This window comes from Dasypus novemcinctus, chromosome 4 (assembly GCF_030445035.2).
Source record: "Dasypus novemcinctus isolate mDasNov1 chromosome 4, mDasNov1.1.hap2, whole genome shotgun sequence".
In the NCBI taxonomy this organism is placed as follows: domain Eukaryota; kingdom Metazoa; phylum Chordata; class Mammalia; order Cingulata; family Dasypodidae; genus Dasypus; species Dasypus novemcinctus.
In genome coordinates, this window is record NC_080676.1 from 57,720,586 (window position 1) to 57,743,420 (window position 22,835).

Genomic DNA, 22,835 nt, shown 5'->3' on the forward strand with positions numbered 1-22,835 from the left:
CAGAATTCTAATCAAATTTACTTCTTCCAGAACCAACATCTTGTTAGCCATATGGGAAATACATCCAGCTTCACCCAGGATGCCAGATCCGGTTTCCTCCAACCAAAATATAATAGTAAGAGAGTTTACACCTTGTCAGGTAGGGCCGACTGCTCCTAACCAGCAGGAAGTAGCTACAGAAAAAAGATCATCTCCCTTCAGCAACCCTTCAAGATTAAAGGTATAAACTCTCTGAGGAAAGAAATAAAGCAGGCTAGTAAGACAGAAAATCAATAGATGGATCTGAAACCTGGCAAGGAGTCCATGCGGACATCAGTGTCCCCCAGGATAGCTGCTGGAAGACCCTCCTCAAGATTCTGCCACTTGGAAGGGAACTTCCTCCTGAGGTCAGAAGGAGCCCCGAATATTCCCCAAGGACTTTATCATTAAACCCTCCTATAAAATTGGTGGAAAAAAGAAAAAGGGCAGTCAAAGTAGTGAGCAGCTGAAACTCCTCCCATGCTCTCATCATACTTCCCTGCTTCCTCCCCTTAATAATAGCTAAAGTACATAATTTGATAAATAATACAATCAGAACACAGACAGCCACCCACCTCATAACTCTGACAACAGTGATGCCAAAGCTTAACACACTTAAGTAGGCATCCAAGGGGAGAATCATGTGGCCTGTGTGTGTATTGGTTTGTGCGTGTATTCAAACTTATCTAATTCTATACCCAAGTTTGCCTAGTTTTCGGAAAGCCAATTAAGTGATAATAGACTCTATAGGCTTTGTATATTCAGAAAGGATGTAGACCAAATGTGTATTGGAGCTTGCATTCAGATGGAATGTGGGCAGTATGTTAATTCATGCTTACCTGGTGTCCAAACAAACCCCCAGACCCTAAAAAACTGAAACCTGATCTAACAAAGAAAGTTCTTTCTGCACCAGAAGCGCTGCTTGACCCCTGCTCCTAAATCCTCTGCATAAAAAGGACCTGGAAATCTTGCTCTAGGCTCAGATTTTTGGACAGAAGTCTGCTGGGCCCGGCCAGTTGTAATAAATCTTCCTTCTCAGAGAAGTCTCATGTCCTGGCCTTCAATACTGTGAACACTGACTTCTCTCTGCTGCCACAATAATAAGGGGGAGGAGGAAGGTCTTAAAAATATCTACCCCAGGGCCCCACACATGCGCCTCACCCTGTAACACGCTTGTACCCATGGCTGGAGTGTGTATTATCTCTTTTCTTGTTTCTTAATAAACTCTTTACTCCCTTGCCTACTCTATGGCTAGTCCTTAAAATTACTTTATGTGATATAGCCAAGAACCTAGAAACCCAGAGTGAGTGGTTGCTAACATAAATGCTATTAGAATCACAGTAAGGTCACTGCTGGGAAAACAAAATTCTTTTATATATTACAGGCAACTTAACTTGTGTTTTATCTCCTACAAGAGAACCTGAAGTATCTTCTTTTATGTTTAATAAGATATGAAAGTTGAGCATGGTGCAGTATTAGGAAAGCACTTGTACCCTGCAGTGTGGGTTCAAATCTTGGTTCCACCAATTACTTTTGGAAAATAACTAATTTGTAACCTTGACACTAATAATAGCGCCTGTCTCATTAGCCTGTTTTGAAAATGCAAATGAAATAATCCTTGACAAGTACTTAACAGAGTATCAGGCTCATTCCAAACAATAAATCTTAGCTATTGTAATACTAAGGGTAGGGCAGGGTTTTGTGAAACATGGCCACTGGTAACAAAGTAAGAACAGTTTTCAAGCCTTTAATATTTAAAATACCCTAGTATTTTAAATCTCATTCAGATGATTAGAAGTTGGCTCCATTTGAGATTTGCAAATGCTTTTAGGCCCTTAGGTTTCCTGTTTGGTCTACTCTCTTATTCAACCATGCTAGCTTCTGATTGGCATTTGTAAGAGGTGCATCATAAGATTTCTGAAAGGGGTTACATTCAGAATTGGATTATTTTCATAGAATATCACCAAGAGGGTATAGTGAACAGTAATCATGTTGGTTTTTCAACAATGTATCTATTTGTTCTTTAATTAAAGCTATTTTTTTAAACTTCAGAAAACCCTGCAGCATATACAAAGTACAGCTCAATGAAGTTATAAGCCAAAAATAGTTAGCTCATTTGAATTATAATCACACCCATGATTCTTCTGCTTCATTTAGATTAAAAAGGCCCCTGAAATTTTACTGTTCCTGATACTGTATACAAAACGCAAGAGTAAGATATAAAACCTTCAGATTTTGGAGGCTGTTTTTTTAGAATGGAATGAGTAAATACATCAGCATAAAATGGATGGGTCAGCCCATTTACAGAATGTAACCATAGAAGAGAAGTTTGCAAACTTTCTATACTTAGGTTTAGGAAGTACTCAATGTACTTAAGATAAGGACCATGTGGAATAACTTTAGCCTAATCAACTTTTATGAACAAAGAATGTGTTAATAAATGAGTGATGGCCCAAATAGAACGAGATAAGGAAAATCCTACCCTGTCCAGGGAAGGAGGATTCTATTCTACCTTGTAGGCATATTCTATGCAGCTAATATAGTTCAATGATGCCTGACATTCAAGGTTGTACAGCACTCCCAGCTCTGACTCTGTACCCACCCAACTTCCTACGCACTTTGTCCTGCAGTAGAAGAGACAGTCACCAGCTATCTCAAGATTCTGGTCTCCGTGGCACAGCATTCCAGCCATAAATTAATAAACTGCCCTCTGGCTCAGGAGTCAGCCTCTATCCGAATTCAATTAAAATCAATCAGCTCCCACCTGGAGCCAACCAAATTAGTTTTCAGTCAAAAATCAAATCTCTACCTGGAAAACTGGCAGAACTAGCAAGGGAGTCAAGGTCAGAAAGAAAGGGTGTCAATCAGACTCTGCCACTTACTAGCCTTGAGTAAGTTACTTTACCTCCTTGCCTCAGTTTCATCATATGTATGTGGGTACAACAGTAACTCCCCCTCATCAAGTTGTTGTGAAGGTATAAATTTACATGTGATGAGGTGCTTAATAAATTATAGCTCTTTAGTGACTAATTTCAACTGTAAACACTGCTTGAGCAGTAAGTAATCCTCCTTCTCTGACATAGTTTCGGATTTTTTAAAATTTAAAAGTAACATATTCTCTTTGTAGAAAAACTGCAATGCAAGGAAAGAACAAAGAAGCAAGAAAAAAAAGGGTTGCCTGAAATCCTATCACCCAATGGTATCCATCCTAGCATCATGGCATTTTTCATTACAGTCTTTTTTCTATGTATGCTTTATACATCTCCTATATCATATGCCTTATTTTTAGAATATTTTAAAAATATAGAAAAAGTGAAAGAAAAAGAAATGCCATTAGCTCCACTGCCCAGAGTTAATGAATTCCATTATTTTGGCACATTTCCTTCCAGTGTTTAGGCTAGGCATTTTAAAAAATGTAACTGATTGTAAACCCTTTTGTTCAGGTAAATGTGGAGATTTCTGTGAATCACCTTTATCTTTAAATGAAACATTACTTACCATTTTTATCATCCCTAAGAATCATGTTTCTGGTGTAACAGATATTTAGACGTCTTCCACTGCTGGATGCAAATGGAGAGAATTGATCTAGAAAATTTTAAAATTCATTAACAAATTTATGAACATTAAGGCTACTAAATACACACTTGCAAAACAAAATCTAAAAACAAAGGTTCTAAACTGACAGGTCAAATGTGTTTTCTTTATTCATTCCATTGTTTTAAATTTAAATTAGATGCTTTCAATTAAATCTCAATTAAATCCCAGATACTCTTGACAAATTAAAACACTTGCAACCTAAACTCTCATCCACTGGTGGCAATTAAAGGCACTGTGGCTGCCCACTCTGGGTAGGGCATTGCAGGTCACTAAAATCTCTACCACTTGCTATTCTTCTTTCACCTGGGCTCTTTAACCCTTATGTTACCAGTCTAACTCCTTTGGGAGTCTGAGTGTACATCCTATGTTTGACAATACCCAGGAGCCCATTGCATAGCTAAACTGAAGTGATTTATTCTGAAGCTCATAAGTGTGCCAATTATAAATTTTAAAATGGAAGGTGTGAAGGTTTGGCTAATGTGTCAACTCAGTCAGGTAACAATGCCTAGTTGTTTGGTCAAGCAAACACTGGGCTCAATGTAATACAAGGGCATTTCATGGACTTTTATCATCAGTGAGTTGACAGCATAGATGGCTGATTACATCTATAATCAACTGAAGAAATAGCCTTCAGCAATGAGTGACTTTATCCTATCAGCTGAAGGCCTTGAAAGGAGAAGTGATTTCAGCATTCAGAGAATCTCCATCTCTACTTCAGATAGCCAGCATCTCCTGGGGAATTCAACAAGGACCTTCATCTGAACCCCTGGCTTGCAGCCTGCCCTCCGGAATCTGGACTTGTGTATCCCCGTGGTTGCGTGACACAATTTTATAAAGTCTCATACAATTTACAGATATCTCCTGTTGGTTGTTTCCCTAGAGAACCCTAATACAGAAGGTGAGAATAAGAGGAGACTTTCTATTAAGAATGACAAGTTTGGGCTTAGGAAACTGGGGGCCCAGTTAGATGCATTTTCATCTACTGTAGGAGAACAAAATAAGGACAATACAAATCTCCTAAAGAACTAGTTACACATTTTAAACTTTCAATATAGCTTTATTGTACAAATTTTAAAATTAAAGATCCTAAATAACAAAGGGACAAATGAATTAAGTATTTTTTTTCTGTTTGTTTCAAAAGCCAGAAATATTTGAAAAAATATTATGAGGGAAGATTCTGGCTCAATTTTGACGAATGAACTTTCTAATGGAGAGCTGCCTGAAACTGTAATAAGCTACCCCATGAGGTAATGAATTTCTGACTTCCTGAGATGTTTGAGAAGTGGTTTTGGCAACAATTTAGTGGGGATGCTAAAGGGGGGATGTGTATATCTCATTAATGAATCCTTGCCATGGTCTGTCCTGTGCTAGGATTTTACAAATTACTTAGTACCTAGGTATCTAGATAGACAGAAATCAATCACAGAACGGGAAAGAGAGCAGGGAATACCTCAACAATTAGGGAGCCCAAGGGCATGGAGAGCTGCAGTGTTCTGTCTCTGGTCCCCAGGACCAATTAAGCTGCTGCAGGTACAGAGGCTATAACAAAGTTAGCCATGAAGAGTGGCAAGCAAAAGAAGTTGGGAAGGATCAGCATGCAATGTAGGAAGAATTAGTGTTTGGCTGCAAAGAGACCCATTTCAACAAGGTAAGGGGATTAGTTAAGACATATTGAATAGATTAAAAATTGTTTATGGTACATCTATAATGTGTGGATAGCTTTACTTCATATTTTAAAAAACATAGTAACAAAGGATAGTATCAATCACTGAGAGAGGAAAGGGGATAAAAGTGGCCTAAAGGAAAAAAAAAACATGGTCAATGAGGATTCATAAAATCTCACAAACACAGGAAAGAGAAAAGCATTTCCTACCTGATGTCTGAAGTTTGAAAGCATTGGTCATAGCTTTCTCCTTGAGAATGAGACCCAGAGCTGCCTGGCATAAACACTCCTTGGCTGTGGCCTTCCGAGTGGGAAACAATTCTCTGTGGTGTTGAGGGATGAAATTCGTGTGCACATTCCCAGCCTCAAACATTGGGTGGCCAGACAGGCTGAGTAAGAAGTCAATGTTGGTGTGCAGTCCGACAATCTAGGAAGAGAACAAAGCCCCCAGTACCTACTGAGTAGGGAAAGTAACATATTCAGGAAAACATCTGTATGGCAACTACTCTTTCTACTAAGAACCTTCTACTAAGGATAATTCTCAAGAAAAGCAAAACAAAACAAACCACCAAAAAACACTATCAGCACTGCATATCTGAATTTAACACTTAAAACTACCTTTTGTTTGTTTTCTTTTTGGTTTTAAACACTATCTTTTAATATGACAAAGAGGACAGAGTAAATGGCATTCAAGTAGGTGGCATGGAGACTTTTAAAAAAAAGGTTAGGGAAACACTAAAAATTAAAAAACATAAAAGAAATTCATTTGCAAGATGTGGAAAGGTGTCACTCAGAAACACTCCCACAAATCAGGAAGACTACAGATAGCAGATAGGATTGTTTCATCAAATAGGGGATAGGATTAAATGACCCAGAAGAGAGCTTCCTTCCAACACTAAGATCCAAATTTTATACATTGATATAACAAATTAAAGTATAAAACTAATCAAAGCCAACCCAATCAATAAGAGCAAAGGTAAAATCAACCATTTGAGACTCAGGTTCATTTGTTCATTTATTCATTCATTCATGCATTCCTATAAGAACCAATTACTGAGCATCTTTTAGGTACCAGGCTCTGATCCAGGCACTGGGGACGCAGTAAGAAACAAAACAGCCAATGTCGCTCTTCTCACAGAGCTTACATTTTAGGGAGGGAGACAGGCACTAAATAAATATCTAATATAATGTCAGGTGTTTAAAGAAAAATCTACCTGGCTAAAGGGATAGAGAACAGCAAGGGGTCCTATTTAAATAGGACGGAGGAGGCTGGTGTGAATAGAGCCACAGAGATCAGAGGTTTGATCAAATTAATAACATCTAACAATTTGAATCTCATAAGGTAAGAAAAAATCCTTTTATGAAGCCACATCAATATGGACTCCTACACCAAGGAAATTAATGTGCTACAGAAATGCAACAAGCTCTATCAAACTGTATCAAATTTTCTTCCCTATGGAGATAATATAATAGATTGCAGGTCACTCTTTTGAAGCTGGCTTATCTACAGAATGAATAAGAATTTCACAGAGGATTTCACTGAAGTTTAAACACTGACACTGTTAGTGTCTTTTCTAACTGAAATCAAAAAGTTCTGAAACCCTAGCGTTATCCAGGGCCAATTCCTCCACGCGAGGTTATTTTGTTTGTGGCATATGTGAAAATAAATTGAGAAGACCAAGGCTCTGACAGGAACAAAGCCTGACCAGTTGTGACAGACATACTTGGCAGCAAAGATGCAAAGGCCATCAGGGTCATCAATATGACCCCAGATCACTCACATTGTACTGACGGAGGCTGGACCTCAGTTTCGTCAAGGCCACCTGGCGATCCGCACCCCACACGACCAGCTTCGCAATCATGGGGTCATAATGCACTGAAACGTTATCTCCTGACATGAGAAAACTACAGTTACCACTCAAAGCCAAAACCCTAGAGAGATAAAATATGAGCACATGGTAATAAGCAAGAGGTTCTTTGGGGCTTTATGTATGTACATTTTCCCACTTGTTCTTCACAAGCTCCTGCAAGGTGGATATCATTATCACTAATTTATTCACGAGAAAACTGAGGCTCATAGGGGATTTAAAAATTCACCAGAAGTCTAATGAGGGTATAGCCATGTGAGAGCATAAGGCCCTAACATGGGGACTCAATAACACCCAGGCTGGTTTTCCCTGTCCTTCCTTCTTCTGGGCTTAGAAGCCCATGCAAACATCCTCTATCCTCTCACCTCACATTTACTTCTCGGCCCTTGGCATTGCCTCACCCTCACCCCCTCCCTCCCTCCAACCGCTCAGTTTCCTTATTAGTAAAATAAGGATAATAATTCCTCTAGGAGGATTGTCAATAAAAAGCCAAGTGCCATGCCTAGCAGAGCCATTAAAAATATGACCCCAGTCATTCCTATAGTGGATAGAGTCCTAGACAACAAGAATCTGAACGACAACACATTTCACTGGTTAAAAGTGGTTCAAGTTGATAGGATGTGATATATACTATAAAGAATACTATTCTAGTATCTTTTTGTGATTTGGGCAGGCTGCTTAACCTCTCTGAACCCGAGGGTCTTCATCTATAAAATCAAGGAGTTGAATTACACTTTCTCATTCATTCATTCACCCACTCGCTCACTCATGAACACACATTAAACCCCAAGGCCTATGTTTGAGCAAGGAGTTGCAAATATAGACACAAAAGGCACAGTCCCTTCCTTAAGAACCTTAAATTATGCCACAAGCCCTGCCTGCCCAAAAGATTATTGACTACCAAATCTTGTTGCAGACAAGCCAGAGCTCTCAAAACACTACCAATTTATCATGAAGACATAATTCCTCATTTGGGTTTTCAAGATCCTGTATGATTTGCCCTCAACCTAAGTCTCCAGCCACATCTTCAACTACTCACCTTCCTGAACTCTCTTCTCCAGCCACACCTATTTTCTTACAGCTCCTCGAACATAACTTTTTTCTTTCACTTTTCCTTATGCTGAAAAATCTACCTACTTAAATCCTACCCACTACTCCATATTTTCCCTTAAAAACTTGTCCTGATTATATCAGCCTGACATACCTTTTAGCCCTGAGAACTGCCATATCCCATCACTCAACTTATGTTTAACTCCTGTGGCAATGGAAATTAAGATGGCAGTAGGCAGCGGTGGCTCAGAGCATGGACTTTGGAGCCAGACTTCCTGAGTCTGAATCCTGACTCCAAGGGTCACCTAGAGCAAGCCACACAAATACTCTGTGCCTTGTTTTCCTTATCTATAAAATGGGGATGATGATGTCTACTCATAGGGTAGTTCTCATGGTTAGAGAAGCCCATATATGCAAAAATCACTTGCAACAGTGCCTGTTCACAGTTAAGTGCCACGTGACTGTTAGCTGTGAACACTGCTAGTAATCATATGCTGAACTGTGATAGCGCTTACATTATTTTTTACTGTTGTTTCTTTCTTTGCTTGTTATTTACCTGGTACTTAAATTATATCTTGATTCTCCAGCTGGACTTTATGTCCCTCAAAAGCAGAGTACATAAAACATAGTAGGTATCAGTCCTCTTAAATCATTTTTGGAACTATGCAAAGTAAAAAAAAAAAAAACAGTAGACACAAAATCCTTGTTGCTTTGAGACCAAGTACTGCCACATGTCAAATGAAGAATGCATTAAGAATACTAGTCGTTCTTTAAAATTAATTATTCCAGAAGAAAATTAGAAAGTAAATGAAAAATCAACCCAACCACCCCCCGCCCCTATCCACACCCCTTTTATAAAAGGTACTGGGGATGGAAACTGGGATCTTGTACATGGGAAGCAGGTGCTCAACCAGCTGAGCTATATCTGCTCCAACTTTTTATTTTTAAAGCACACTAAACATTTTTATAAGACTCTGTCCAAAATAACAAAATTCAAAAAGAGACTTTAAATTTCCACTGTACCTTGCCGGACTCCAGTTTCAATCCTAGTGGACAGGTCTGCTTGAGGGGTAGAGAGATGCACCAACGGCCCGGCTCCCGGCATGAAGTTATTGTTAGGATCTTCTGCGTATATTCTAGCTTCAAAGGCATGGCCCTGCAGGGTTATTTCTTCCTGGCTCAAAGGGATCTTTTCTCCTGCTGCAATCTGTAATAGCAGAGTATGGGCTTCTTGTGAAAGTCAACCTTTTAGCAGATATGAACCTTAGTAAATTGATGGTCTTGCTTTTTTCCTACATAAAATATACATTTGGGTTTAATATGGAGCCAAATGAAAACTTTTATTTCATCCACCCTCTCCAGTTTTGGGCATAAACAAAATAAAACAAAACAAAGTGTTAAAAAAAACTGGATGTTGCTTGGGAATAGCCTAGTAATTACAGTGGATTTCTAGAGTTCTTAAGTAGAAAAATGGTAAATTATAAGTATAAAAAAATCAGGGTTTACTAAATATAATCAAGACAAAAATTTCTTACTGGCAAGAACTTCCCAGTTTTCTTGTAAAAATCAGTATTCAGTTCCCAAACAATCTTTTTTATAGTAAATTATTAGGTGCAGAGCCATGGACTCCATGTGGCATCAGCCATCCTACTGTGCAATCTACATCAGCAAGTGAGTGATAGAGCAAAACAGAAAGAGGACCACAGCAGCTTTTCAAGTTTATGTTTGTAATACTGCATAATACTAGGTTATAAAAATGACGACTATTGTTTATCATTTCTGTAATTATTATTAGTTTGGCTATTATGAACCAATATGACAGTTCTCTGCCTTCGATTAGTATAACTTGGAAAAGTTTATTAGAGGACACTCTCTCTCTCCTCTTGAGGTTTTCCTCAAGATGAGAAAATGATAACCCTGAGAAAATATAGATACTGGAAAAAAAGAAGATAAAACTCTTAAGTAACTTAGCATGACATTTAACTAAATAGATGAGCATAAAACAGTCAAAGGTTTCCTCTCTTTGAATTGGTAAATAGGAAAGATCAGGAACCACACCAGCTATGAATGATTGGAAAAATAAATTAAATTGAATGCCTTTATGGCACAGTGTTTTAAACCACAGACTATGAAGCCATATTGCCAAATTCTGACTCTAAACTATGTAACGTAGACCTAGTTTCTTTAACTTGCCTATGCTTCAGAGAAAAGTGACCAGAATTAGCCAGCATGATTAAAGAGTTAGGTATTATCATTTCGTTCTTACTCTTTACAATGAAATAATCTTTTATGTTTTAACAAAGAATTCAATTTTAATATAAAAAAGGAAAAGGGGGAGCAGCTGTGGCTTAAGCAGTTGAGCTCCCACCTCCCATATAGGATGTCCCAGGTTCGGTTCCCGGTGCCTCCTGAGAAAACAGAAATAAACAAGTAAAACAAATGAAAAAACCAACTCAGGGAAGCCGATGTGGCTCAGTGGTTGAGAGCCGGCTTGCCACATATGAGGTCCTGGATTCAATTCCTGATACCTCACAAAAAATTTTTAAAAATTTAAAAAAAGAAAGAAAAGGATGGCAATGTGTTCTGTGTTAATATTCCAAGATGTGATCTTATTTCTGACCAGAGAGCCCCATTACAACCTGGCTTATCTTTGCCTATTTTCCTCTGAGGCTGCTTCTACTTGAGCCCAAAAGGAACTTCCACAGAGCCCAGAGATACCACGTCTCTGAGTATTTGGAATTCTGTGCCATCTGAGTTCTCTCAGGCTTACATATTATCTCTTTGGAACCACTAGGACTTGAACCTTTTCACCCAGCTTCACCTAGACACTGCTAACCATCTGCACCTGCAGCCTGGACCCTGGCTGTTTACATCACTGAACCCTCATTCCTGGAAGTCTCCAAATACTGGGAAAGGTCTTGGATTTACCAGGGGCAAGTCTCTTGTTTTACCTCTGCTTGGAAGCCAGACACCAAAGTGCCTTGATCCCTATAAACCATGTCCAGGATTGTTCCCTGAGCTGTAGGATCCCTCCCCAGATGATAAAAGTCTGTTTTTTTTCTGGAACAACTTGGCAAACTAGGACAAATTCTTTAATTTCAGAAAGAAGTAGCTTCTGATTTTCCTAACCCCCCAAAACTTTCTCTTTCCTTAACCCTTAGAAACCTTTTATCCTTTCTGTAGCAGTTTGATATTATGAATTCCAAAAATAGATATTAGATTATGTTTTAAATTGGTCTGTTCCTCTGGGCATATTAGAGTACATTGGATTCAGAGGTTTAACTTTTACTTGATCAAATAATGATTAAGGCTTTGACTGGGCCATTTCAGTAGGATGTTGAGTCTCTGCCTCCTTGGTGGGCAGGGACTCACAGAGAAAATGACAAGGCACCAAAGTTAGTTGGCATTTTTAATGCTGGAACCCCAGGAAGTAAATACATAGAGAAGCAGATACACGAGGAAAGAGAGAAGGCTTCGCTAGACACAGCAGAGGCCCCGGGAAGAGAGATGAGCTATTTGCCTGATAGTCTATAGCTAAGCTTGTAAAGAGAACAGAGCAGCTGAGCCCAGAGAGAAATGAGCCCTGGGAGAGAGATAAGACTTATCCTATCCTACACCTGGTACTGAAGAAGCTGGGACCATGGAGACTTAAGAAGAGGAAGCCTGAGCCCTTGCAGAGAGCAGCAGCCACCTTGCTCCAACATGGGGCAACAAACTCTGACGAGGAAAGTAACTTATGCTTTATGGCCTGGTAACTATAAAGTTTTATTCCAAATAAATACCCTTTATAAAAGTCAACAGATTTCTGGTATTTTGCATCATCACCCTTTCAGCTGACTAACACACTTCCTACTTTAAAATTCTAGCCCTTCTTGGTTACCTAAGAACGTTAAAGCTGCTTAAGAAAAAATATGCTCCTTTTCCTTGATGCTCACTAACTTTTATAGTCTGATGTGCCTTGTTTTCATTAGTTTCCAAGGCTTTGGAGGCTCAGAAGTCTTTTTGCTCAATTAGAACCACCACTCACCCCCAATGAACTAGCAAAAGGAACATCATAATATTGTCCACAGAAGTTCTGAAAAGACAAAATCATCAATATTTCAACATCACAATGTGGAAAAAGCAATTTAGATTCAAGATACAAAAAAGAACCAAGAATCCCAAAGAGACTGAGAACAGACTGAGAAATGGATGTGGCTCAACCAACTGGGCTCCCATCTACCATATAGGAGGTCCAGGGTTCGATGCCTAGGGCCTCCTGGTGAGGGCAAGCTGGCCCACATGGAGTGCTAGCCCACATGGGAAAGCTGCCCCGTGCAGGAGTCCCACCATGTGTGGGAATGCCACCTTGTGTGGGAAAGCCACTCTGCACAGGAGTGCTGGCCGATGGGGAGAGGTGGTGCAGCAAGATGATGCAACAAGAGACACAGGAGAGAAAATAAGATGTAGCAGAACTGGGAGTTAAGGTGGCACAAGAGAGTAACTGCCTCTTTCCCACTCCAGAAGGTCCCACGATTGGTTCCTGGAGCTGCCTAATGAGAATGCAAGTAGATAAAGAAGAACACACAGCGAATGGACACATAGAGCAGACATGAGGAGAAGGGGGCGGGGTTAGTAAATAAAAAAATTAATGAATCTTAAAAAAATACACAAACCAACATTTGAAAAAAAAGAAGAGATTGATGCTACTTTGGAAAGCAATTAAAAAAATAAATAAAGAGGAGTAGGTGAAACTCAGTGGTTTGAGCACCTACTCCCATGTACAAGGTATGGGGTTCAATCCCCAGCACATCCTAAAAAAATAAATAAAAAATGGAGGTTAAGACAAAAATCTATTTTTTTTTCAATAAAGGGAACAAAACCAGATTGAACTATTATTATTCATATATAATGGAATATACTTTGTGTAACTCTCATTTGGACCAGAGCTGTGGAAACTATCTTCAGTAAAGGAGCAGTGTGGGCTTTATACCTTGTGAAATACAGGAAACATGTCATAGCAATGTTAAAAACACCTTAAAAGTTTCTAAACGTTTACCTGGGATTTCTATACTTATGTCATCATGGACTGGTAATAGTCTGTGGACCAGCACTGGTAGGTGGACCACATATTTTTCAGGAGGCCAGAATTAACTTATTCTCAAGATTGATATTTAATAGAAAAAAACATTCACTCACTCTAAGCTGCCACTCCACCAAGTCAGTTCCCGTGATCATCTCAGTAACAGGATGTTCCACTTGCAGTCTTGTATTCATCTCCATGAAGTAGAAATTGTGCTTTGAGTCCATAATAAACTCCACAGTTCCTGAATGATGAGAAACAACGGTCATGTTTCAATAGTACATAATCAGTAGCCAAATCAAACCCTTCCAAGATGTACCACATGGTCGTACTGCTGCCTTTATTTAGTGATAAAATATTTTGCATTCCCTAAAGAAAACATCACGTTTTGCAGCAAAGGATTCTCACTCAAAAATAGAGTGCTGCATGAAATTTAGCAACAGAAAAGGTTACTTGAGGTTTTGAACAAATGGTAAACCCAAGTTTGGAATCAGTCTCAGTTGTTGCAGCAGTGAGAATATGGCTTCAGGGCACCAATATCCCCAGGGGCTTTATAATGAGACATCCCATCTCCCTTTAACCCTGTGGAGAAAAATAAAAATAACATTTTTTTTTCTGATTATGTATTTTTAAAAAGGTTCTTAAAAAGTTCTTTTTGCTGGCAACCCATTGAAAGATTTTTTTTAGCCACTAAAGTTATATTAATATCTGATCTGTTGGCATTCTATCAAGCACTATAAAAAGTATAATCTGGTTTTAATAAAAAATTAAGTAAATCTACTGTACTGAGTTTTTGTTTTTTTAAGATTTATTTACTTACTTATTTCTCTCCCCTCTCCCCCCACCCCGGTTGTCTGTTCTATTTGCTGCATCTTGTTTCTTTGTCCACTTCTGTTGTTGTCAGCAGCATGGGAATCTGTTTCTTTTTGTTGTGTCATCTTGTGTCAGCTCTCCGTGTGTGTGGCACCATTCCTGGGCAGGCTGCACTTTCTTTCACACTGGGCGGCTCTCCTTATGGGGCACACTCCTTGCGTGTGGGGCTCCCCTACGTGGGGGGACACCCCGGTGTGGCATGGCACTCCTTGCGGGCATGAGCACTGGGCATGGGCCAGCTCCACACGGGTCAAGGAGGTCCGGGGTTTGAACCACAGACTTCCCATGTGGTAGACGGACGTCCTAACGACTGGGCCAAGTCCGTTTCCCTGTACTGAGTTTTAACAACTGTGTAAAGTTGTGTAATCACCACTTAATGCATATATAGAACACTTCTCTCATCCAAAATGTTCTCTTGTTCCTCTTTGCAGTCAATCTTTTCCCTAGACCCCTGGGTCCCAGGCCTTCTGTCACTACATTTATATCACTTTTAGAATTTCATATAAATGAAATCCTATGTGGTCGTCTGTGTTTGGCTTTTCTTCACTTAGCCAAAAGTTAGTTTCATATATGTTCTTCACAATGTGGGCCACAACCCACTAGAGGATCATAAAATCAATTTAGTGTTTGTATTTTAAAATGAAACAAGAGAGAATATATCAAACATCACACAGAGGGTTCAATAAATTTTTGTTTCAAATATATATGTATATAAATACACAACTTGTGTATATATTTAGGTCTTAATATAAAAGGTATTTCTTACTGTGGATCTAGTTTAAAAAAAGCCACTGATTTAAAAATTATGTTTCTTTTGACTTATGAGAAGTAATGATTGTTTCTTATCTTCTATTAGAAGCAAATCTTAACAAACCTGCTCCCACATAATTCACAGCTTTAGCAGCTCTGACTGCAGCCTCGCCAAGCTTTCTCCTTACTTCAGGTTCAATTCCAGGCTATGAAAAAAATATTTCAAATAAATCTCCATCATTTCTATGGTTTACTAGAAATGCCCATTAAAATCCAATATTATATTTCTATGTATCAAATATTTCATTAAAAGGGTAACAGGAAAAAAAAAGATAACAGGAATAAAAAGCTAATGTTGTGTATTTCATCAAGAAATACTTTTCCACAGCACAGTTTATCACTATAACAAAGTTTAATGGTTTTGCTTGTAATTTCCATGAGTTACAGACATTAATCAGCATAATTACATCTTTGTCATTTGTACCTACATAGTAACTTTTATGACTACATGTCAATTAAAATGAAATATATCAATATGAAAACTTTCAATGATTTGAGGATGAGAAAGTGATCTGGGTCATGTGTCTAATAATTATCTTGGAATAATGAAGAAACCTTGAGATTCCAAGTTAATAAGCTAACAAGAAAGGTTTAAAAAGAAATACATATCAATAAATAAGCAAAACTTTTAACATTTTAAAGCAGTGCTCTTTCCAATCACTGCTTGGAAATAAGTCTTTATTGAAATTACTGTTGACATTTACTTTAAATAGTACTACATAATCTGCCACAGAAATTAAATTTGCATGCAATATACAAGTAGCAAACTGATTAACTAAAAACCTTAGATTTCTGACTTTAAGAAATACTTACTGAAAAAACCACATATATAACCTGGGCAAGAAGTCCATGGCAGTAGCAGGCTCCAAAGAAAGATAATTCAAAAACAGGTAATCTTAGGAGCAAGTGTCCACCCAGATATCCACTGAACCCTATCACAAGGAAGTCTCAGAGATGTGAACAATTAGCATTGAGGGAGCAAAAGATGTCAAGCAAGAGCAATCCTCTCCACAATATAATCTCTAAGGCAGGAAGATGACTAATACATTTCAGAAATACCTGAAAGAGTAGTTAAAACAAGAGAGTTTTCTTCATTAAAAAACACATTCAAGGGAAGCAGACTTGGTCCAGTGGTTAGGGCATCCGTCTACCACATGGGAGATCTGCGGTTCAAACCCCGGCCCTCCTTGACCCGTGTGGAGCTGGCCCACGTGCAGTGCTGATGCATGCAAGGAGTGCCCTGCCACGCAGGGGTGTCCCTGCGTAGGGGAGCCCCACATGCAAGGAGTGCGCCCCGTAAGGAGAGCAGCCCAGTGTGACAGAAAGTTCAGCCTGCCCAGAAATGGCGCCTCATATATGGAGAACTGATACAACAAGATGATGCAAACAAAAAAAGAGACTCAGATTCCCATGCTGCTGACAACAACAGAAGCGGACAAAGAAGAACATGCAGCAAAATAGACACAGAGAACAGACAACTGGGGTGGGGGTGGGGGTGGGGGAAGTGGAGAGAAATAAATAGATCTTTAAAAAAAAACAAACAAAAAAACCACATTCAAGATGTCATCACTGTCGCAAAGTAAGACATCCCCTGAAAAAGCCTCCCCAGAGATTTATCAAAAAAAAAGAGGATAAATTCTACTTGCCTAGAACTCTGGAGGACAGGAGAGACTGGTGAAAGACTCCACAAATACTGAATCGAAGAAAAAGAAAAATACCAGGAAGGAAAATTCCATCCTGGATTGCTGGTTGGTTCCCATTTCCCTCGCCCTCATTCGGGCCCACGCAGCTTGGGAGTCGCAGACATAGACTATAGAGCAACTCAGAGCAGCCAGTGAGAACTCCATACATATCCAGGCCACGGGGCTTAATCTACAGAGATCCAGGGTGAAACACCTCAGGGCAAAACACAACCTGCTGAGGAGTGCTGCTTACAAAAAGGTTCTCCCTGGGGTTGGGGGAAAGACAGTGACAGAACTGCTAACAAGAACTGTTGTGCCCTAAATCAGTCCAGTGTCAGTAAGCTGGACCACCTCATTGCAGAACGGTCTTTTCTGAAGTGATTCACCTTTCTGGGTTGGTCCCCATCCGGCTCCCCAGGGTGGGATAACCTAACAGTGAAGAAACCAGAGGCCGAAAAGTCTCACAGGGGGAAAAAAAAAAGGTGGGGAGGAGTTTAAAATGAACTGCTGTATGACAGGACAGGTCCCAGAACTGAAAAGTATAAGGAAAACGGCATACTGAGCGGAAAGAGAATTTAAACCAACCATAGGGCCTGGGGAGAAAATTCTGCATAAAAACAAATGGAACAGACCAAAATCCTGGAGAAGGAACAGAGGAAGGAAGCTTTCTCCTGGAGGTAAAATAATTGCACAAAAGTGCAATCTTAAAAATGTACTGTGAGGAGTGGGTGTAGTTCAGTAGTTGGGCACCTGGTTCCCACATATGAGGTCCTAGGTTCAATCCCCAGTACCTCCTAAAAAAATGTACCACTTATCAGTGGGAATAATCAGATAAAGGAGAGCTGAGAAAATCTGAACAGTAAACATAAGCTATTTGAAAGGTCTAGAATAAGTTGGACCAAGTGTCAAAGAAGAACACTGGCATAAAGCCATTTAACAATAAAACCCTAGACAAGAAGAAATGCAACTTCAGAGTTACCTCATCAAGATAATCAGATGCTAAGACATCAGTAAAAAATTAAAAGCCATACTAAGAAACAGGAATGTATCGCTCAGTCAAGGAAATGAATTAAAACTTCAGAGGAGACTCAGAAGTTCAATTCAAGGAGATGAAGGAAAATGTGGCCAAAGAAATAAAGGGTATGAAGAAGACAATGCATGAGCATAAAGAAGAATTTGAAAGTATAAAAAAATAATAAATTACGTGGATGAAAGGCACAATGACAGAAGTTAAAAATAAACTAGAGATATACAACAGCAGATTTGAACAAGCAGAAGATCTAATCAGCAAACTAGAGAACAGGACAATTGAAATCTTAGAAGAAGAGAGAGAGAAAAGAACAGAAAAGAAAAAATTGAGCAGTGTCCTCAGGGATTTGAGTGACAGCATGAAGCACACAAATATGTATCATGGGTGAACCAGAAGGAGAAAAGAAGGGAAAAGGGGCAGAAAGAATATTTGAGGAAATAATGGCTGAAAATTTCCCAACTCTTACGAAAATCATAAATACTATGTCCAAGAAGTGCAACGTACTACAATGTGAATACATCCTAACAGACCTATTCTGAGATAAAGATGAAGAATTCTGAAAGCAGCAAGAGAAAAGTGATTTGTCACATACAAGGGATCCTCATTAAGAGAAAGTACCGATTTCTCATCAGAAACCACGGAGGCAAGAAGGCAGTGGTATTATATATTGAAGGTACTGAAAGAGAAAAAGTGTCAGTCAAAAATTCTTTATCCAGCAAAACTGTCCTTCAAAAAGAGGGAGAGTTAAAAATATTCACAGATAAACAGAAACTGAGAGAGTTAATCAACAAAGGGCCTGTCCAATAAGAATTACTAAAGGGATTTCTGCAGGTGGAAAGGAAGACATGGGAGACTTGCTTGGAATTGTGTGAAGAAATGAAGATTATCAAAAAGGGTAAATGCAAAACACAAGAGTACTGCATCCTCAATATACAACTCTAATCTTTAATTCCTAAGAGAATCCAAATATAATTGAACAAGAAAGGGCATATGATTATAGACATGCAAAAAATAAAGTGGGAGAGTGGAACAAAAGCAATATAAAGAAGGGAAACTGAGAGACATGGGAGCAGAAAACATGTATGCTATTGACACTAAGTTGGTGTGTTTTCAAATTAGTAAATTATAGATAACAAATAAATCCCAGGGTAGACACAAAGAAAGTATTTTAAAAATACACAGAAAGAGAAATGAGAAAGGGATCAGTCAGATACATCACAAAAGTGCAACTATACAGAAAATGAAGTTGCAATAAAGAAGAAGAGACAAAAAGACAGACATGACATATAAAAACCAAAGGACAAAATAACTGAAGTAAGTACTGTCCTTACAGAAATAACACTGAATATTAATGGTTTAAACTTCCCAATCAATAGACAGATTGGCAGAATGGATTTTTAAAAAATGATCCAACTACATGTTGTGTGCAAGAGACTCACCTTAGACAGAAAGACACAAATAGATTGAAATTTAAAGGTTGGAAAAAGGTATTCCATGCAAATATTAACCAAAAAAGGGCTTGGGTAGCAACATTAATATTGAACAAAATAGACTTTAAGTCAAAACAGTTATAGAAGACAAGGAAGACCACTATATATGACTAAATGGAGCAATCCACGAAGAAGAAATAACAATCATACATATTTATGTATCTAACCACAGTGCCCCAAAATACATGAGGCAAACACTGGCAAAACTGAAGGGAGAAATAGATTGCTCAATAATGATAGTTGGAGATGTCAATACACCACTCTCATCAATGAGTAGAATATCTAGATAGAAGATGAATAAGGAAACAAAGAAAATGAATAATATGATATATGACCTAGACCTAACAGGTAGATACAGAACATTACATCCCAAACAGCAGGATATTCATTCCTCTAAAGCACACAAGGATCATTCACTAGGACAGATCACAAATTTGGACATAAAACGAGCCTCAAATTTAAAAAGATTCAAATTATACAAAGCATCTTCTCTGTCCATAATGGAATGAAGCTGGAAATCAGTAACAGGTGGAGAACCTGAAAATGCACAAATATATGGAAGTTAAATAACATTCTTTTTTTAAAGAGTTATTTCTCCCCATTCCCTCGTTTGCACTTGCTGTTTGCTCTGTGTTTGTTCACTGTTGTCTTCTTTTTAGGAGGCATCGGAACCAAAGCCAGGACGTTCCACGTGGGAGGGAGGCACCTAATCGGTGGAGCCAACTCCCCTCCCTACTTTGTTGAGTCTCTCATTGTGTTTTGCTTCTTGTGTCTCTTCATTACATCATCTTGTTGCATCAGCTCACCGCACCAGACTGTTGCATCAGCTCACTGTCTTGCTTGTCTTCATTAGGAGGTATTAGGAACCGAACCTGGGACCTCCCATGTAGTAGGTGGAAGCTCAACTGTTTGTGCCACATCTGCTTCCCAATAACATCCTCTTAACCAATTCATGGCATAAAGAAGAAATTGCAAGGATAATCAGTAAAGGTGTCTATTTCTCCCTTCATTTTGGCCAGAGTTTGTCTCAATTATTTTGGGGCACCCTAGTTAGGTGCACAGATATTACTGTTATATCTTCCTGGTGGATTGTCTATCAATATATAATGGCCTTCTGTATCTCTTTTAACTTTTTTGCATTTAAAGTCTGTTTTGTCCAATATTAGTATAGTTACCCCTGCTCTTTTTTTGTTACCATTTGCATGAAATATTTTTTTTTCAACCTGTCACTTTCAGCCAGTTTTTATCCCTGGGTCTAAAGTCAGTCTCTTGTAAGCAGCATATGGATGGCTCATGTTTTCCTTTTTTATCCATTCTGTCAGCCTATATCTTATGATTGGGGGAGTTTAAAGGGAGTTTAATCTATTCATGTTCAATGATATTACTATAAATACATTATTTACTTTCACCATTTTATTCTTCGAGTTTTCATATGTCATATATTTTCATATGTCTTTTTACTTTATGGTTATCCTTTCTGCTATTCTTTCTTCTATACTCTCCTCCAAGCCTCTCTCTCTTGCCTTTTTCTTTCAGGCTCTAAGGCTTCCTTTAATATTTCCTACAAAGGTGGACTCTTTTTTTTACAAACTCCCAGTTTCTGTTTGTGAATATTTTAAACTCACCTTCATATCTGAAGGATAATTTTGCTGGATAAAGAATTCCCGGCTGGCGGTTTTTCTCTTTCAGTATTCTAATTGTATAATACCACTATGTTCTTGCCTCCATGGTTTCTGATAAGAAATCTGCACCAAGTCTTATTTGGCATCCTGTTTGTGATGCTTTGCTTCTCCCTTGCTGCTCTCAGAATTTTCTCTTTGTCTTTGACATTTGACATAATGAGTAGTATGGGTCTTGGAATAGGTCAATTGGATTTATTCTGATCGGGGTATGGAATGCTTCTTGTACATGTAAGTTCATTTCTTTTCTGAGAGTTGGGAAATTTTCAGCTATTATTTCCTCGAATACTCTTTCTGCCCCTTTTCCCTTCTCTTCTCTGGAACTCCCATGACACATATGTTGTTGTGCTTCATGTTATCATTCAAATCTGTGAAGCCCTGCTCATTTTTTCCCGTTCTTTCTTCAATTTCAGCTATTCTGTCTTCAGTATCACTTATTCTTTCTTCTATCATTTTGAGACTGCTGTTATATGCCACTTTTTTGTGTGTGTGTACTGTGGGCTGGGGATTGAACCTGGGACCTTGTATATCTCTAATGTATTTCTGATCTTACCTATTATATTTTTCATTCCCATGAACTCTGTTCCTTTTCTATTCAGGTTTTCAAATTCTTCATTGTGCTCGCTCAATGTCTTCTTTTTCTTCTTCCCCCACCCTGCTGTTTTTGCTGTCTGTGTTCATTCACTGTGTAATCTTCTGTACCTATTCCTCTTTTTGTCTTCTCATTTTTTCTCTTCTAGGACTCACTGGGATTTGATCCTGGGGACCTCTGATGTGGAGAGAAGTTCCCTGTTATCTGAGCCTCCTCAGTTTCTGGTTTTCTGCTGCGCTTCAACTTGACTCTCCCCTTTGTCTCTTCTGTTCAGTAATTATCTTGCTGTGTGACTCATTTGCACAGGAACTGTCTCAGCGCAGGAACTTGGCTCACTGTGCTGGCACTCAGCTCGCTACAATGGCATTGGCTCGCTGCATAGGCACCCACATGGGCACCTGGCTTACTGTGTGGGTGCTCAGCTCACTGCACGGGTACTGGCTTGCTGTGCAAGCATGCTTTCTCTTTTTCTTTTTTACCAGGAGGACCCAGGAATTGAACCCAGGTCCTCCTGTATAGTAGGCGGAAGCCCTATCACTTGAGCCACATCTGTGTCACTCAATGTCTTCTTGATGTCATTTATCTCTTTAGACATATTGTCTTTCAATATGATTTTAAAAATTATGTGCATTTTGTTAATTAGTTGTCTGAAATCCTGTGTCTCTTCTGGGACAATGATATATTCCTTTTCTTGAGCCATGTCTTCCACTTTCTTAGTATGGCTTGTCATATTTTGCTGATGTCTAGTTTTCTGATTAGGATGGTAGTTTACTCAGATACTCAATTTCTTTCTTTCTCCTAGGGACTTAGTAGTGAGAGGCTGTGTGTTACTGATGTTCTTTGATTCTTGGTTCAACCTAGATCATTAGGATTTTCTATTAGTTACTCAAAACTGGGTTCTGGACCCAGTAATGGGTTGCAGACTCGCTTTCAAGGGCCTTGGGGAGAGAGGCTATAAATGCTGGAAAGAGCCTCTCATACTTACTTACTTTTAATTTTTTCATATGCACTTCTTTGGTCTGCCAGAAGGTGGTACTCTTTGACAGTCCTCTCAATTCAGTGCTTGGTCAGAGTGTGTTTGCTGTAATAGGGACTGGATCAATGTGATGGAGGTTCCTTCCTGGAGGCTAAGAGCCCTGTAATTCAAACTTTCTCAGAGACAGTTCTCAGGCCTTTCTGATAACTCCCTCACTTTTCCTGGGAAGGAAATAATTCTACTTTCCTCTGCATTCTCAACATTCAGTCCCAGTTAGTAGAGAGGGAGATTCAGAGGGTCGTATCTCTTTAGTTCCTTGCTGGCTCCCAAGGCAAACAATGGCAGGCCCCACCAAGCTTGGAAAGGCTCGTTGGATACAGCAAACCATATATGTGGTTCAAATGCTGAGTCAGCCTTAGGTTGTGCCCCCCTCTCCCCCTTTTCC

The 22,835-nt window shown here is 39.0% G+C and overlaps 1 protein-coding gene across 1 annotated transcript in view; it reads right to left on the reverse strand.

Moving 5' to 3' along the window:
* MCCC1 (methylcrotonyl-CoA carboxylase subunit 1) overlaps nt 1-22,835 on the reverse strand; it is an 82,345-nt gene that overhangs the window by 20,811 nt on the left and 38,699 nt on the right. The window contains exons 9-14 of the mRNA XM_004464620.3: nt 15,006-15,087; nt 13,375-13,502; nt 9,220-9,403; nt 7,060-7,169; nt 5,489-5,705; nt 3,517-3,603 (exon numbers count right to left, since the gene is read on the reverse strand). Coding sequence (XP_004464677.2) covers nt 3,517-3,603; nt 5,489-5,705; nt 7,060-7,169; nt 9,220-9,403; nt 13,375-13,502; nt 15,006-15,087 — 808 coding nt within the window. The remainder of the gene's footprint in view (nt 1-3,516; nt 3,604-5,488; nt 5,706-7,059; nt 7,170-9,219; nt 9,404-13,374; nt 13,503-15,005; nt 15,088-22,835) is intronic.